Source organism: Sander vitreus, chromosome 6 (assembly GCF_031162955.1).
Source record: "Sander vitreus isolate 19-12246 chromosome 6, sanVit1, whole genome shotgun sequence".
NCBI classification, from domain to species: Eukaryota; Metazoa; Chordata; class Actinopteri; order Perciformes; family Percidae; genus Sander; species Sander vitreus.
The window spans coordinates 10,848,612-10,867,265 of record NC_135860.1 but is presented as its reverse complement, the minus strand read 5'-3'; the positions used below and the strand labels follow the sequence as shown (position 1 = coordinate 10,867,265).

The window sequence follows — 18,654 nt, the reverse complement described above, 5'->3', positions numbered from 1 at the left end:
CGTCTAGATGGCTATCAGCTAAGCTAACCGGAGCCAGGTGATAATATCTGGAATGTGTGAAACCCGAGAGAGACAAAACAACACGTGTCTCAACCTGCACAGACCTGCAACTCCGGGAGATGGAAGATAGAGACACTGTGGGCTGATGAAGATGTGTGGAAGGAGAGGAGGGGGGCGAGGCAGGTAAGGGCTGGAACGTTTGCTGGAAGAGACAGTAAAGTCAAAAACAAACAGACAAAAACAGTGGGGCGTCGTCAAGGATGGAGACACAGACAGAGACAAGTGTGTGTGTGTGTGTGTGTGTGTGTGTGTGTGTGTGTGTGTGTGTGTGTGTGTGTGTGTGTGTGTGTGTGTGTGTGTGTGTGTGTGTGTGTGTGTGTGTGTGTGGTGGTGGGGAGGGCAGAGATTGAAGTGCAGAAATCAGATTTCTTTTTCAGGGACTCATTCAGTGCCACAACTTCCTCTGCTCACACAGTGCCCATGTCCTGCTTTTCAGGGGGAAAAAACAAACACAGGACAAAAATAACATCAACTCCTGCTCTCCTTTGAAGTGTACGTTCCCAAGGTTATATGCTGACGTGTGACGCAGTTGACCTCCCATGAGATCGCACTCCAGATGGGTATGTGACCCTTTAGATTATGCTTCGTATTGCACACACGCACACACACACACACGCACACACACACACACACACACACACACACACACACACACACACACACACACACACAATCATTCACTCTGATTTAAATAAAGCAAATTTACACTTCCATAAGGTCTAGATTTCCCAACAACATCAATATTGTGGCCTGTCCAGTTTAGGTAAGCGACACCGATATCTTTTATTGGCCACTGAAAACCAAGGGCACGCCTTGTTAACAAGGAAAGAGTGTGGCATTAAGAACATGACAGAGCCTCTGTAGGGAAGGAGACCAGCTCAGAGAAGGTTAAAGCGGACTAAAGTGGATGAAAGGATTTAGTCGATAGAAAGAAAATTAATCTACAAGAATTTTGATAATCGATTAATCGTTCAAGTCTTTTCCAATGTCTTTTCAAATTTGAGAATTTGCTGAATTCAATGGTTTTTAAATAGAATTTTAGACCATTGGTAGACACAACAAGACATTTAACATTGGGCTCTGCACCGTATGCTAGTCATTTATTTCCATATTTTACAAACTAAATTATTCATACAAATACCCCAATAACAGAGGATGAAATAATAAACAGTTGCAGCTAAATGAGTTCAACTGAAATTTCTATCAAGAAAAGGCCTAAAATCCTGTGCCTCTATGCCTCCATTCTTATGCAAATACGCAAACTGTGTGTCCAGTCAAGATACCACGTCAAGAAAAACTGTCAGAGTAACTGAGAAAAGAAAAACAAGTAATGACAAGAAGATGGAGTCTGACAGGCAGAGATTACAAGAATGACAGACACTGATAGGAAGAGAGGGAGGATAAAAGCAAGTGTGGCAAAACTGGCATGAAGATGCAATGCTGATCGCCAGCATACCAAGATGAAAGAATAAATGGAGCATACAGAAGGAGTGTGTCAGGGTGTCCCTGGATCACTTTAATCATGGCAACTGCATACCACAGAGGCAGACAGTATGGAGAGTTTTGTTCCCCTCTTAATTAATAGAGTGTAACCTCGAGAACCAGTGACGTTTTATACACGTCTATGCATTTACACTAGCCTAAAACACAAGTTTAGGATTAGTAAAGCCCTGCTTACATACAAAATAAGTGAAATACAGGCAAGGGGATGTTCACCAAGCTTTAGCCTGAAAGAAAACTCTGGTTTCTGTCCAAGTAGATGAGTCTTGTTGTAATTATTTACAGGAGCAGATGATTCAGGCAGGTGTCGCAAGTGCTGGTTGTTTAGGATAATGGAGGAAATAAAACATTATATGGTGGGAAGCCAAGCAGGACGATATTGTGTGTGTGTGTGTGTGTGTGTGTGTGTGTGTGTGTGTGTGTGTGTGTGTGTGTGTGTGGAGGAGGCTTCTGGATGTTTGCAGGGGTGTCCATCTCCAAGCATCTGGTAATAATGTAGAGACGTTTGAGCACACAAAGGCAGAGGGAGGGAGAGTAGGGGTAGCAGCATGGATGGGTGTTTAGAGAAGAAGAAAAAAGGAGGAGGAGAATGGTATGGAGGTGAGGAGAGAAGGGTGGGGTTAGATAGAGGGTAGTGGGCAGGAGACCATTCTGACCAAGATGGAAAAGATAAAACTGCCTATGTGCGTTCTTCACATTTTCAGCAATTTTTGAAAGTGAAGAATAAGAAATCCTTAAAAAAAAAAAAACATTTCACTTTAATGTAACCAAAGTGGCTAGAGAGAGAAATAAAATGAAAAGGGGAATATGAGAGGGGTGAAATTAAATGCAACCCCTATATTACTGGACATCTGTGATCATATGACTATATTCAAAGCTGTCAGCCTGTGCTTTTCATTACAAGAGTGGGGGATTGAGAGAGAAAGGAAACAAGATGGAGATCAAAGCAGACATGATACTATTGAACTTGTTTCAATTAGATGAACTCAAAGGCGGCGGCAGCGGCGCGCTGCGTAGCTGGACCTCCCATCAGCATCATTCATTCATTATTCATAACACTGCATCCAAATCACAGGCCTCTTCGTGAAAAATTTTTCACGTATGAGAAAGCTATTCAATTTACATGTCCAGAATATTTTTCGTTGCTATGATGTGAGTCACCAATGTGAGTTTTTCTCTGTCCTCTGAGTCTGTGTGTCACTAAATGTCAATTGAGAACAGTGTGCTTTTGTAATGCCTGGGTTAGAATTACACACATTCTGCAGTTGGGTTTGGGGGCCCTTGGGCGAATGTTGACATTTATGGTGGGGAGGGTGTTTGAGAGGGGTTTGCAGAGACAGGCAAAAGCGTGTCCTTACAGGTATATGGCAGGAAGGGGTAGCGTGAGGGAAGGAGGGAAAGAACAGGAAGGAGGAGAGTGGGGGGGGTCTGTCAAATACAAGATGAGGTGAGAAGAACTAAAGAACTGGGAGCTGAGGAATGTGGAAAAGAAGTAAGCCAAGTTGACGGACAGGAGACGTGGAAGCTGTCTATCATCAGCAGAGCTCCAGAATTTTCCATGACTTCAACTCTCCATCTTCCAGCAGAAAGGTAGCTGGGGGGCAGAAAAGCCAACTCTGTATCTCCATATATCTATAATGAGCTGTGAACCACAGGCTGAGGTGGCAGGCGAGGCAGGGAGACGCGTGGAGGTAACACTCCAACTTAAGTTTCAGCCGTGCACAAGTGAAGGCAGATGGGATCGGAAGACCCAGTAGATCGAGGAAAATGGGTTCCCCAGATTGGAGAGGCAAGATATAGATTTAGTATGCGGGAACACAGATGCTTACCACCCTCTTGTCATAAATCACACCAACCGGTTGCTTCATTTATAACATTTTGTAAAAGTGGCCACATATGGGAGCTATGCCGCACATTGTGCACTATGCAAGATGTTACATATACAAATGCAACCATCTTATCTGCACAGATTAAAGGACTACGCCAGGGAACTGCATCGACTGTGCTCTAGGTTTGCACTATTTGCCCAAATTGTAGTTATTTTTCTGTTGAGAACAGACACAGGAATTGAGGACTCAAAACTTTCTGAACTCACCCATGGCCCAACATGCCCTAACCAGGCACTGAGGAAAAAAAAAAGAAATCAGATTTCTGCAATTCAATCTCCTCCTCCCACCCACATTCACAATGACCTTATGTGAAAACAACCGATAGCAGCTTCTGTATTTATCTGATAAATTGTTCCATTTTGGATTGTACTACACCCAAAGCAGCTGCTGCAAACAAACAGAAGCACTGCAGTGTGTCAGTGTTACTGGCTAATATGGTTTATGGGCAGACCTGTGGACCGAGCCTGGCTCAAGCTGATATGGAGGCTTGTTTCCACGGTCGAGAGCCAATCAGCCAATCATTTGAATATTGTCTCATGTTTGTACTGGAGGCTTTGGCTGCCCTCAGTGAGTCAACTGACTCATAATCCACTGCAGGGGCTCTGACCACACAGTCGAGAGGGAACAGACTGACACGAACAGCAGAGCGAGAGAAGCAGGCAGTGGGATGCGGTATAAGAAATCGCATGAGCTTTGGACAGAATTCGGAGGGAGTGGCGTGGAGTAATACCACTAGTGAGAATAGAAACCAAGAACACAAGATGAACTGGAATTAGGTGAAAGTATCAAAAACAGGGAAGGGTGAGGAGACAGTGAAAGGAAGAAATGAGGCCACTGTGAGAAAAAGGTGCAGACGGTGTTGGAAGTGAACACATGCAACACGATCTCAAGTCCATGACCGTCCAGCTGTCTCTCCTCTTTCTTAGTCACTGCCACCATTTCCTTTGTCCGGCTAAAAATGCTAAATCTCCCCAATGGGAGAAGACAAAGAAAAAGAGAGAAAGAAGCACAGTGTGGGTGGGAGAAGGAGAAAGTGCTCAATGAAGGACGGGAGGTAATGTTTGGATACTTGGATACAGCCGAAGTGAGGGAGTGAGAGAACAGGTGGGTAGCCACAGGAAGACAAGTTTGTCATTGTTTGGCTGATACCAATGTAACCATACTGTGTATGTGTGCATACTGTGCTGCATACTGAGCTTTGACTTTGTGTGCCCCGTCATGCCGATAGTGGGCCCGGCTCGAATGCTCTTCTGAACCGTTAGACCAACTGCCCCCAAACTAGCGGCAAACACACACACACACACACACACACACACACACACAAACAGATGGGGCGAGGTGGGGAGTATGTGTGGGTGAGGGGCTACAGAAAAGGGTGTAGGCAGTGGATGGTAGATTTTTTGGCTGGCTTTACCTTGCTAACTTCCTTGCCAAAGAGAGCAGGCTCCAATTCTGGCAGTCTGGATCATACACCACCAGCTGGCGAACCAGGGACCACAACCATGGCGCCACATATGACACAATGCAAACAGGGAAAGGAACTACCACCAATTTAGGACAAAGTAAGAGAAATATAGGGATGAGAACAATTAGAGAAATACAGGAAATAGTGAAGCTATTGTTACATAAAAATACAAGCGATAAAAGCTTGACCTCCCCATTCTTTTGACAAAAATATTAACTTGGAGACATCATTTTGACATAAAGACCCTCTAATAAAGGTGTCTAACAAGAGGTGATTCTAGGAATGTGAGGCCCCCCAAGTATAGTGGTGGGCTCTCCTACAAGTCCACCACTGTCCCATCACCAGCTGGTACTGCCGTCGAGGTGGGATTGGACACACACATAAACACACACACACACACACACACACACACACACACACACACACACACACACACACACACTTATTTATAACCTGTTAAGTCCGGATTCCAGTTCACGTTGGGGTTGCAGTAATGTTCACATGCTCCGAACAGCCCTGACTGCTCCAAGTGACGGATGCCCACACACACAGCCGGGTCCTGTCCCACACCCACAGCTTACTCTCTGATTTGTCACACAGACACACATACTGCAGTGTTAGTTCAATTAATAGGGTATGCATTCCAGACACACATTCAAATAGCCAGACACCCCTTCTCACACGTATGTAGATGGACAAACACGTTAAGCACCATCATACATATATGTATTCATGCATGTGTGCACATCACACATGGTTTAACCATCGACGAGTACCCCCGTTCATCAGGCTCTCCCTTTCGCTGTGCCTCAACGTGCTGCCCTCCTCCACTCCCTTCACTCTACACTTCCTCTCTCCTTCCTTTCCTCTCCTTCTCTGTCTCTGTGCTGTGTGGGTAATCAGCCCAGTATTAATACCTGCATTCCGACAGCCTACAGGAATGTCCTAACAATGTAGCCTTGTTCAGGTGCAGAGAGAGCTAAGGACCTCACTGAAAAATACATTTAAAAAGTGCTGCAGTGAGGAGTCCCAGAGCTACAGCATGTACTGTATGAAGTGAGGCACTTTATGATTTAAGATGAACACAGTTGAGTGGTATACACTTGGCTTTTATGCTGCCTCTAACATTTGAGGTCAGTACATAAAGAAAAGCCATACTCATACATCCATAGAGTATATCAGTCAAGTATACCACTTGTGAACTCATAGTCTATAAGCCCAGGATGAACAGGATCCATGCAGCTGAACTATACTACTTTACCAGTGAGTGATACTTCAGTATTGCAGTTCATTGACTTTCAATGGTATCATATTGGGATGGTAGATTATTTATTACATTTATTTCACAAAGTGGTCCAAATTCAACAACAATTTTAATAATCTATTAATCGTTTTAGTTCATGTGTCTCAATCTTGGTCCATAAGATTTTCATCACTGTTAAATTAATATTTTGGCGTTTTGGACTGTTGGCCCGACAACAAAAGACATTTGAAAACTTTTTTGAAATTTTACAGATTAAACAATAAGCAGACTAATCAATAATGAAAAGAATCATACGTTGCAGCGTAAATCCAATCCAAGCCAACTAAAATTCCTTATTTTATACATGACTGGTCATATGTGATATATTTCAATGTGGAAAAATATTCCTCTTAATATATTGAAATTGATTTCCAGCCATAAGTAGAAGCGAGACATAATGAAAAGCAGTGACATACTGGAGTGCTCAATCATCCTCCCATCCTCCCATCCTCCCTCCCGCTGCCTTTCCCCTTTTGTCAGGCCTTATTATTGAACATGTGTCCTCTCTGCCCCTGCCATTAACCAACCCCACCCTCACACACTGCTTTCAATGGACAGGCACACACACACACATATACACACACACACACACACACACTCCCGAACTGCTAATTGACATGTGGAGTCGGTGCATCTTTCATCATTCTCCACGGAGACAAATCTTGAAGTGTGTGTGTGATGTGAGTGGGGAATGGGATCAAAAGGGATCCTCCAAGCTGCCTGTCCAAAACCTCTCAGCCTCTCTCAACACTCCGTGAGGCAGCCAGGAAAGACCAAATCTCTAGCGTAGTCACATCGGTACAGTACAGTTTGTTCAGCGCCGGACTTCTGCTTGATAATCATTCAGTACGAATAATTGTTAACTAAATTTAGTCTCGCTGCTGCAACATGCTTGCCAGGGCAGAATCCAAGATGCTCTCGAGGCAAAACATTGGGGTTATAATTACTTTATCCCTTAATAACAAGAAGCTAAATCAGTTAGGCACTCTGTAAGTCTAACATTATCCCCACAATAACTATCCATCACGTTTGTTGTTCTGCAGATTGCACAGACATGTAATTGGGAATCATTTAGCCTGATGGAGTCATAACCCAATTGAAAGGCATTGATTTTGGATTAAATATTCATATAGACTGGGAGCCAGCTTGTACTTTTTTCCTGGCAGACTGAATCATAATGAAGCTATGAAACTTGACTTTCCTAGTATTAATGGCAAATGAACACAACTGATGAACAACACAGGAGATCCAGCTTTGAATTTCCTAAATAAAAACAAACAAATTGGGGAAAAAATGCACTTGGCATAATGGATCTGCAAAAAGAAACTAATGTGCCTTCCACCACACAGATGCAGCTTTATAAATACGGTTACACCAATGGGAAGTGACTTAGTCTTTTGGCTTGATTATTGTCATTAGCTGAACTGTCAGTCAAAAAAAAGGAAAAGATTACCTTCCCCTACTGCTCAGAAACACCAGGGATTTGAGACACCCTGCTTCTAGTGGCTCCTTCTGTTCAGGCTATTGTGATGATTAAACAACACATGGTCAGGAGGATGCATGTATTTTTTGTCGGTCGCTGGCAGGGATGAGAGACAGATGACGAATGGAGGGTGAGACAAGTGAGAAGAGGAGGAGAGACAGATTAGTGTGTGCGATGCAGAGAAGAAAAACAGTGATGATTTGAGCTGGGCATAAAGTAGGGTGGGGTAAAGAGATTGACAAGCAAATTCCAGGGAGAAATGTAAGAAAGTAAGAAATAAAGAGACTCAAACTAAAGTTAAGAAGAGGATGTGACTTGAGGAGAACATTAACAGGCAGTGCATGGTAACTTTACTCCTCTACTCCTCTTTCAAAGTCAAGTTCACACAGGCAGAGTAGCAAAGGGAACTTTAGTGCTGTGGTCGTTTCAGAGGGGCTCAGGTAAGCAAATCCTCAATAAAACAAAGACGAGTTATGTCCTTAGGCGAGTAAGGAGCCCTGCAAACTGACACTGGATCTGTTTAGTGATGACACACGCTAGTGATGGCCTAGCTCTCAGTAATGTGGGGAGTCCCCTTTTTCTCACACAAATAGACATGAAGTCATAGGGAACATCCAACACACAGAACACTGACATAAGATGACAAGTATATTAGGGTTCCGTAATACAAATACCTCCTCACACACAAACATGTTCCCCTCCTCCACCCACTGCTCCTCCTCTTCCTTCCCAGCATGGAGGATTAATGTTCCCACTTCTGTCTCCCGGGTCCCCCCGGCCCAGTTAAAGCAATAAGATCTCATTGTCAAACAGTGACCAGCGTCACTGGAGAGGTTAACCACTGCTGCTTAACCATTAACTAGATTAAAGTCAGGGGGAGGTGGGGGGGGTGTGCAGGAATGTTCTCTGACAGATGGCAAGGGGAGATTGGACATGAAAAGTGGTTAAAAAGAGAGAAGAGTAATGGCAGTAGTTTTGACCTACCTTTGTGACGGTGGTTTGAGCAGATTTGCCGACACACATGTATATGTAAACACAGAACATTCTGTAGCCTAGTGAACTTTAAGTCACCTTCTTCTGGTTATCATTATGCGTTACAGATAAGGGAGGAAAAGAATCCCTTGAGGCTCGACCGTCATATTTCTGAAACCACTCAAGACCCAGCAAGAATAACTGGGTCAGAGGTCAGTTCAAATATCTGTCTGCAGGCCTAAAATTGTGCCTCAGTAGCATGGGAAGTGTTTCAAATCATGTACAGTCATTTTTCAAGAAGCATGTTGAATAAATACTCAAATATCAAAAGGACAAACTAGTTAAATTAGGCATGCATTCACAGCAAACATTCTCTCTCCTTTCCCCATAACAGGCCAAGGCAGTGGTGTGGAAAGACGAGGTGATAATGGAACCCGTGTGTGTGTGTGTGTGTGTGTGTGTGTGTGTGTGTGTGTGTGTGTGGGGGGAGGTTGACAGTCTTTGGTGGGGTGCATTCAACAACTGCTGCTGAGGCAACTGTTGATGTCTGTAAAGCAACAGCTTGCAGGGCTCCCAGAGGACGCTCTGCCAGCCAACAGTCAGATGGAAGGTTTAGGGTTGGAGGGGCGCAGGGGTTAGGATTTCTTCTTTACTGCCAGGAAAATGATCTCCTTGGCCACAGATCCATGCTTTTCCATAACATTCCCCATTCCTAATTGGTATCCCTCAATCCTGACATACCCCTCCTGTCTGATCCTCACTGCTGCTATCTCGGCCTGTATAGCTTTTGTTCGTTTTATCCCCCCTTTGCACGCTACGTGATTGATCAAAACAGCTGGACACAAGATGAGTAGACACAAAACATGTAGGCCATCGTAATTCATTCCTGTTTTACGATTTGTACAGCGCGTGGCTAAAAAAGCCCAAGCCAATCCTGCTACTTTGTGTATTCCTACAACAAAAACATATAGAAATAGAGGCTCTCATCCACATCTTGCTACAGCACTCTCCTGCTAAATGGATTGGCAGCACTTAACCTCGTCTCCAGAAAGAGCTTTGTGAATTTTCAATTTTGCTCCATCCCTGAATTGCCTCCCACCACCACCACCACCACATACACACACATAGAGACAAGGACACGCATACAGAGACATGTAGCCTCTTTTCAAGGCTGCATTTGAAATTACCCATCACCATCCTCCCATCGAGACAAGAACAATACTGCACGGTGGCTGCGAAACAGTCAGCTGTAATCATCTCTCATCCCAACCCTCTCTCTGCTTCCTTCCTTCACTTCCTACAACTCCCACTACTGACAAGACAGCATCCTCAACGCAACAGATGAAACCCAAACAACTTCTAGCCAGCTTCTTTTCCACTGTTCTCTTGTTAATATTCATGACAATGTGTGTATTATTCACACAATTTTTCAAACACAGACAGTGGCAGAGACAGACCATACTGGAATGTGTTCTCTGGAAAGTGAGAAACAGTGAACATGCCAAATGGAGGAGGATGGCTATTCTTATTTTAAAATCATCAATAGTTGCCATAAATCTGCTGAGGAACGTCTCTAGGGATGGGCGTAAAAGCAAACAGAGCCCTCTCCCACTAAAACAGAGCGGGCAATCTTCCTGATGCTATGCAGGGTTATTAGCTGTGAACCACACACAAAAGCACAGTGGTCTACACAGTCAAAGACAACATGGTAAATCACAGCAAGCCAACACAAGTGGAAATGACAAAAACTTCAAGTGTCATTGTAAAAGGACAAAAAAGAGACAAGGTGGTGTAAAAGAGAGACAACCCAAGACAAAGCAACGGGCAGACAAACATAAGAAGAGATGGGAACGTAGACAAAGCTAATCTGGAGAAATACATCTTTTGTTTATGTATGAGTTCCTGTGGAAGTGTGTGTAATCACAGCTTTGGCTGCAGCTCTTTTGATGCTTTCGTGGGGATACAAGGATGAAAAAGCAAAGGGGATCAACTTTTCCGTCTCCGCTGTGAACCACATCATTCTTGCTAACTGACTTCCAGCAAGGATTAACCACGTGCATGCAACCTACCATCTGCTGATGCCCAGTTGCCTGTCGGTGCTGATTGCCAGTTCACCAGCCAACATCAGTGTGCTATTAAACTGCTGTAATTGACTTTAATGTGTCATTCACTGCAAATAATAAACACTAGTGTGAAAAACTGGCTGAGCTCAAATCCCCTTTTTAGACCTCACTGATTCCTAAATGGACTTTCTAACACAAGCCAACCACAACATGCCCTTTATTTTAATTGACTAATGTTTAACTGGTGTCCCCTGGTTGTTTGGCTGAGTGAAACCCAGTCAAACCACAAGAATGCAACCTGGCTGTAAACAGACTCCAGCTTTGCACCTATAACACGACCTCCTGATGGTGAGATAGATGCCGCATTGTGGCCACTTGTTTGTACGTGGATTACTGCCGGCAACTTGTGGTGAGAGAGGGTTTAAAAAGCCAGAAAGGATGCCCTTGTGCATAGAATTTTGAAGTGATGACAAACAAACACACACATTACAGAGCGAGCTCCAACGTGTCCAGAGGTATGCGACTCATTCCTTCTGTCTCTGCCACAAACATTTTCACAAACACATGGAGGGGGAATGAATGGCCTCAATAATTACAGCCTAGAGCTGGGCAATATGGAGAAAATCACATATCCTGATATTTTTGACCACATACCTCGATATCGATATTGTGGCGATATTGTGGGGTTGACAATTGGTGCTTTCACAAAATATGCACACAATGAGATTTTTGATAAATAATCATCAGTTATGTTGATATAATAACTATGTGGGTAAAGGCAAATAATAGAACAGCTAGAACAGTCTGGTGTGTTTGGAAAATGACATCACTCTACTGTAATGCAGCCTTTAAAACCAGGAAAAGACAACACGTGTCATATCAGGATATTATGATATCCAAAATTTAAGACGATATCTAGCCTCATATATTGATATCGATATAATATCGATATATTGCCCAGCCCTATTATAGCCCCACCATTCCAAGGCCTGCTCCCTCAAAACGCCAAAATGAAAAGGGGGCAAACATGGACTTGCTCTCCAAAAGCAGCCAATATCAATCTATCACTCACTATGAGCTAAGGTTTCCAGTGTTGCGTAACACCAGAATGCTGCAGGGGCTCTACGTGTATGTGCTTCTATTTACATGTTATATGTGCATGTTAACTTGTGGTTGTGAGTGTAGCCTACCTGTTAGTATTTTTCCATTCACATATTCAAGAATGTACATGTGTTTGCTTACAAAAGACTAAAACCAAGTGCCCCAGGACAGTAGCAAAAGAGGTCCCCTGGCTTGTATCTCCTCGTGGTTAAACGGCTCCTTTTCTTGCCTAATACCATAATAATTACACACGTCTCCAGGGGTGCACTTTTGATGTTGTGCTGGCAGGGGGACAGAAATTAAAAGTGAGGAAATGACTGTGGGACTTAAGGCGGCGATAGACAAAGAGGCTGACGCTGCGTGTTAGACTTTAACACCTTGAACTCAGCTGATGCTTGTCACTACGATTCTTTCCACCGGTTCCTGACCACTTTGGAGTCGCTACAGTTTAGCTCAAACTCATCTGACATTTGACTCTCCTTTTGTCTCTTTACCTTAATGTCACTTTGTTCTTTTTACCCTCCAAAACGTGCAACATTTAGGTTAAGGGGGATACAAAGGCAGAGTAAATGTGAGGTTATTGCTTCTATGACATACTCCCCAAAAACACTGGTTGTATTTGACTTACCTTATGTAACTTTGTATTTTGTAACCCACCTTATAAGTGTATGAATGTGAATGTATTTCCGTCAACATCTGCTCAGAAACAGTGGTTCTAAGAGAGAGTGCCGTCACAAACTTTAGACACCTAAAATTAAGTTATATTTTAGCATGTTTCCACTGTTGATGCCTTTGCTGTGACGTAAAAGGCAATGGCATCTCAGGAGCGCAGAAGAGGAGCCATTTACCAACATGTCTGGGTGAGCGGGTCAAAGGGTCAGAGGCGGTCCTGGGCATGCTGAGCACCTTGGGGCACCCCGGGATGTCATGCAGCACATATCCATGTGTCGCAAATACATAAATACAGGCATACATGCTTCAAAATATGTCGTCACACTTACAGGAGACAACACACACCTCGGGTGTTGCGTGTCCTGAGGTTCTATTTAGTGCACTTCTATGCTCAGAACTGACATAGTTGGAAGTTGCCAGTGTGCGACCAGTAATTGTGAGAATGTGGGTCTGTGTGACAGAATCCCAGTGAGACCCAACAGGAGCTGCTATTATTAGACAAAACTATGAGAGAGAGAGAGAGAGAGAGAGAGAGAGAGAGAGAGACTCTCTTAGAATAAATCAACATTTGTAGCACTAAAGTGAAATAATGACTTTCCTTCCCTCAGACTTCAGAGCAACATTGAGGGCACCTTAGCACCTAGACCTGAGCCTTTAAATTAATGCACCACAGCTGTACAGAGGGATTTGTGATCTACACTGCATCCATCAATTACAGGGCACTTCTTAGATGGCACCTGGTAAAACGCTCCATGAAGGACAGACAGCAAAGCACAACAACCGTCTCTGAGGCCAGAGAGGAGTCGTAAAAGATCTGGGGAGTGAAGTGGTGTAAAGAGCAGAGATGGAAGGGGGGGTTGGACGCTGATATATAGAATACTATGTTTGAATAAAATGAAATAAATTGCTATGCAGTGAAATGAAATGATGACAAATATACAAACATGCAGTGAGTACAGGGAGAGATTTCCCCCGCTAGAAACACAGAGGGGAGCTCCGCCCAGCACTTCAGCCCCGCCCTTTAGCTCATCCTGCTTCAAACCACCAGGCAAGGAATGAGAAATAACTTTTACAAAATGCCCATTAAGCAATATAGCAAATTTTATCTTGACACACACACACACAGTCTCATTGGACCCGCTGAAGGGTGTAACATAGCCTTTCTATTTCCAAGACAAACACGTGGAAAACACGAATATAAACATCAAACAAGCAAGCTGTTTTACATTTTAGACATTAGGGCATTAAAAAAAATTTATATAACGGTGACACTAAAATCTGTTTTAAAACACCATAAAATACAGTCAGGGGTGTCGGACTGGGGGTGGAAATAGGACTGCGTACCCAGGGCCCTCATGTGAGGAGGGCCCAAAAAGATGCTAGGATAGCTGTGGATGCTATGCCCCTGAGTATAGAACCATAATCTCACTAGCAGCGCTGTAACTCCTTATGGGGCAGCAAGACAGAGAGCAAGGGAGATAAATCTTCATGGCTTATGTAAAACCAGGTCAATAATAAAAGTTGTAGAGCACCACAGCAACTCCTTAAATGGACAAAAACTTGGTTTTGGTGAGTAATCAAAAAAAATGTGTTTGATTTAGATCATATAATGCCGAAGTCAAGTTGAATTTAAATTGGCTTAGTGTCTCTGGCAGGCTGCACCCAGGGGTGCTGAGGGTGAGGCGCGTTGCCAGCAAAGGAAACGCAAATCCCGTAGATCAGACATCAAAATGGAAAATGGAAACTGCACCCAGCAGCCAGACAGCAGAATGGATGAGACGGGCAAAAATGCTCTTCAAAATAAAAGCTTAACATCTCTCACATTGTTTTGTCCAAAACATTTTGGAAGTTTATATATTTATTTTTTTCTTGTAGATGTAGGCATATCAGTAAATGTATACGACCATTGTGATTTTTCAATCTGTGTTTTATTTTGACATGTTGTGGCTGCATTGTGGAGGTAGGCTCAGGCTGATATTGGATTGGCAACGGGGTCCAGAGGAAATAACGGTGTGCCGCAGTCCTGTGCGCTAACAAGTGCACTCAAGTGTGGAGCTGAGACTTAGCGCACAACTACAATGAGCCACGAATAACCCTTAAAACATCCCAACAGTGTATAACCCGTACGTCGGGGCTGCGCAACCTGACTACTACTACTGAGGGTGTGTTTTTTTTTAAAACCAGTTTACCAGGGCTAGGCTACTATTAAAACAAACGGACTTGTTCGATACATGTCGATTTCGGGATAGATCCGGTTCTCCACCTGCTATCGGCTTGTTATGGCTACTATGCGCAGCCGGTAGCCTAACAGGTTGCTCAACATCAGCCGACAATAAAGAGCAAACATGAAGTAGGCTACAAAGTGTTTAAGTAGAACAACTTAATGAGCCGCGTCTGACCGCGGCTTGTAGCTACAGACAGGTTTGTCGTGACCTGTAAGCAGCGGACCTCCTAACTCGGAAGATCTCGAACGAGTAAAGTATAAATGTGCAGCCTAAAGCCATGAAAAACTAACCAGCGCCGTGTCTAACGCATTATAAAGTTACTTAGACAGGGTATGTAATTTAAAAAAAGTAGCGGAAAGTGTCAAAGAGACTTACCTTGAAATGCCCAGAGCAGCAAGGTGCACGAGAGCGACGCGCGTCCAAATGTTATGCCGTCCATGGCCGCTTTTCTAACTTTTTCAAGGAAAAGTATTCACTTTGTTTTGGGTTGTAGAGTGTGGAAATCTGGCAGCAGCGAGTCTTCTTTCTTCTTTCAATGCTCCAAAGCTTTCTGGACTTCTCGCCCTCTCTCTCTCTCTCTCTCTCTCTCTCTCTCTCTGCTAAAGGAGTGTCTCTCTCCCTCACTCACACACAGAGAAATCTGATGCTGATGGCAGTCTTCTTGGTTGATATATTTGCACAAAAGGTGACCCATACCCCTCCCAATACAACTCCCTCCTCCCTCCCCCTCTGTCTCTCTCTCTCCCCACCTCACTTGTAGTGAAAAGACCCAAAAGGCTCCCTCATTGAAACACCAAAAACATACCCGTCATACAAAATAACTAAAGTTTTATCAGGATGATTAAACAAAATGGCTGAAGAACTGTAGAATACATGTATACGCTCACATTAAACTTAATATAGTAGTCTAGCTATATGTTTGTACCTATTAGCCTAACAGTTATTTTTGGGTTAGTTATCAACATGGCACACTTGACCGCTTTGACATTTATTTTATTGCTTGTAAATTATGGAGGTAATGGCACAGCATTAAAAAAACAACTACCTTATTAACATATTAACCCTAATAAAATAGGCTGAAGAACAATGAACTGTTGATTACGTGTGGAAATTGCAAAAGGCATCACTTTGCAATCGTAGATAAGGGGAATTATTTTCATCCACTATAGCTAAAGGCTAGAGAATGAATCTGGCAGGTTACTGATCATCATTCAGAGGTTTTGGATCACACAAAAAATATAATTGGTTCAACAAAACCAAATGTCCTGCCCTGGTTAGATCTTTAGCATTGTATTTGTCTCATGTTCAAAACGACTGAAGGTCATTTCTTGGGAGTAGGCTAAACTGTCTCGCGTTGACAGACATACCATTCATTCCTAGACATGTAATCCCTTCACAATCAGTTTGGGTATTTACAGGGTATGGTAGTGGGTATTTGGTATTTATAGTTCAGATATACAATTATCATGAGGGGCTAAGTGGCTTATTCACAATGCTATAATACCAGTCTGAGTGCTTGGAGTGGCTATTGTGTGATCTATGAAGTTGAATTAGGTCAAATCCCATAAACTAGCAGTTAAAAAGCATAAATAGATGTCAATCCCCTATAAGATGGCTTAATGGAACCACTGCCCATTTAAGTGCATAATACAAACATCTATCTTCTTGTAGTTTCTTTCTTTTGGACACTGGCAGACTGTGGACCAGCACTCAACAATCGGCACGCCCTGCAGGTAATAATAGTCGCTTGCAGAGCAGTTCCATTCAAAGACACACATTCCAAATATAGTTGGTCCAAAACAGCTGGTTAATATTTTCTCAGGCCGTACGAGGAGGAGAGGCGATACTTGCTGCACTGCACCATACACACAGAACACTGATAGTTGAGCTGCCTGGAATATACACACACTCACAGTTGTTCCACACATGAAGTAGACATTGGTAGGAGTTTGCATAGGCTACTGAGAGTTTGAGGGGGCAGAGGCAGCTAGTTTAGCCTCACGTCATTTCTTTCTCTGAATCTCTCCTTCTCTCTGTCTATTCCTGGCGATGACAGCGGGAGAAAAAAAAACCCTTCCCACTGACTATCTCATATCAATAGAGCCACTCATCCCTGATATCGACCCAGTCATAATCATCTCTCCATGCTGTGGAGACATAAGATCCACTAACAAGTCTTCTGTCCTGTGGTGAAGAATTTAGCGCTGCGTAACCCTCACACTGCCTTACATCAGACCTGTATCATGCCGCATAGCTGTAGCTAATGCTGATGTAGCCGAGCGCAGGGCATTCTTACGTAAGGTCTTAGTCATACAGTACAGTAGCAGTGGCTGTGATTTACTGTATTGGCTCATTGCCTAATGGAGCTGCAGGGGAGGAGAGAAGAATGAGGATGGAAGAGGACAAAGAAGAACAGAGAAAATGATAAGAAAATAATAGGAAAGGAGAACTGAAGGGAATATATGAAGAAACTGAAAGGAAAGGGATTAATATAGTAGGGGAAGAGAGCCAGGATGGGGTGACAACTAAAGAGGAAGAAAGAATGAAGATGCTTGGAGACATTTCTTGACATAAATCTAAAATATTTGCTGAAGTCAGTCTTGGAGACCAATGACTGCTTATTGTCTTAGAGTTCAGATTGTTTACAACAGGTAGAGCACAGGTGAGCTTGAACATCATGAGGAGGTAGCCCTGTACCCGATTTGTAAAAGTGGTATCAGACAAGAGTAGTTTATAAATGACAGGCTTGTCATCCTTCTTCAGACAGACTGGGTCTTAACATGATCCTCTGAGTGCAGAGTACTGTTCAAATGCTATTATTTCAGAATAATGTGCCCCGTGCTTGGCATCAGGATTATATGTCTTCAATTGTATGCTCACTTTGTGTAAACATAAGTAATCATACCGTTATTATACTAGGCATATTATGCACCTAGTATGTTAGTATATGGACACCAACAAGCCATGCTTTCTTAATAAACAGGCCCATGAAGGAATGAAGGCTTTATTTTGAACATGTAAAAATTGCTTAATTTCTAGTCTTTATAAGAACCAGACTATAGCCGTTTGCCTTTAAATATTGCCCATAATAGTTGATGAAAGAGTTCACTCATCCATCAACCCATTTATGCAGCTCATTGGGGTCCAGATTGCAACTGGAGCAGATTAAGCAAGGTAGCCCACATCTCTGTAGCCCCAACAAATGCCAGAGAAGCAATGCTGATCACCAAATAGGACACTCTCCACTCCTCAGCTGGAGATTTTTTTCTTCTTTTAACAACAGAATTCGTGCTAAGACACAACCTTGGCAGATCTCTGTGACCATTGAGAGTGCCCTTGACTATTTGGACACAACTCTTACTCTGGTTATATCAGGACCACATGGCTCGTATCAACGGTCCTGTTGCCTGACTCTCCATGTTCCCACAATTCTCCACCACAAGAAACCTAGGGGGACACTCATTCCTTCTCCAAGTCTACAAAACACATGTAGACTGGATGGTTGAACTCCTATGAACCCTCCAAGCTGGTCCACCCTTCCATAACCAGGGTGGACATTGTTCCTCCTCAATCTGAAGTTTGACAATCAGCTGGATGCCCCTAACCAGTGCCCTAGTATAAGCTTTCCTGGGGAAGTTGAGCGGTGAGATACTCCGATAGGCCTAATTAATACCCGCTTTCACAGCCCTCATAGCCAGCAAGTGTCAACTAGAACAACTGAGCCTGACATATACTTCATAGAAGCAAAGAAAAGCATACAAATCCTTTTAGCCAGGTGTCATCGTAGTGTAGCGTGTTTGCATGCTAACATTCACTAATTAGCTAGAGACAAAATACAGCTATGGCTGGTGGGAATGTCAATTTTGCAGGCATTTGGACAATACATTATTTCACCTGATTATGGTGTAAGTAAAAAAAAAA

At 43.3% G+C, this 18,654-nt stretch overlaps 1 protein-coding gene across 2 annotated transcripts in view; it reads right to left on the bottom strand.

Annotated features, from left to right (window-relative positions):
* bcam (basal cell adhesion molecule (Lutheran blood group)) overlaps positions 1 to 15,376 on the bottom strand; it is a 53,301-nt gene extending 37,925 nt beyond the window's left edge. Inside the window, exon 1 of one of the 2 annotated variants that reach the window (XM_078252472.1) lies at positions 15,109 to 15,376. In XM_078252472.1, coding sequence (XP_078108598.1) covers positions 15,109 to 15,172 — 64 coding nt within the window. In that variant the 5' untranslated portion in view covers positions 15,173 to 15,376. The remainder of the gene's footprint in view (positions 1 to 15,108) is intronic. The other variant, XM_078252471.1, reaches the window with a different exon arrangement.
* Positions 15,377 to 18,654: the final 3,278 nt, after the last annotated feature.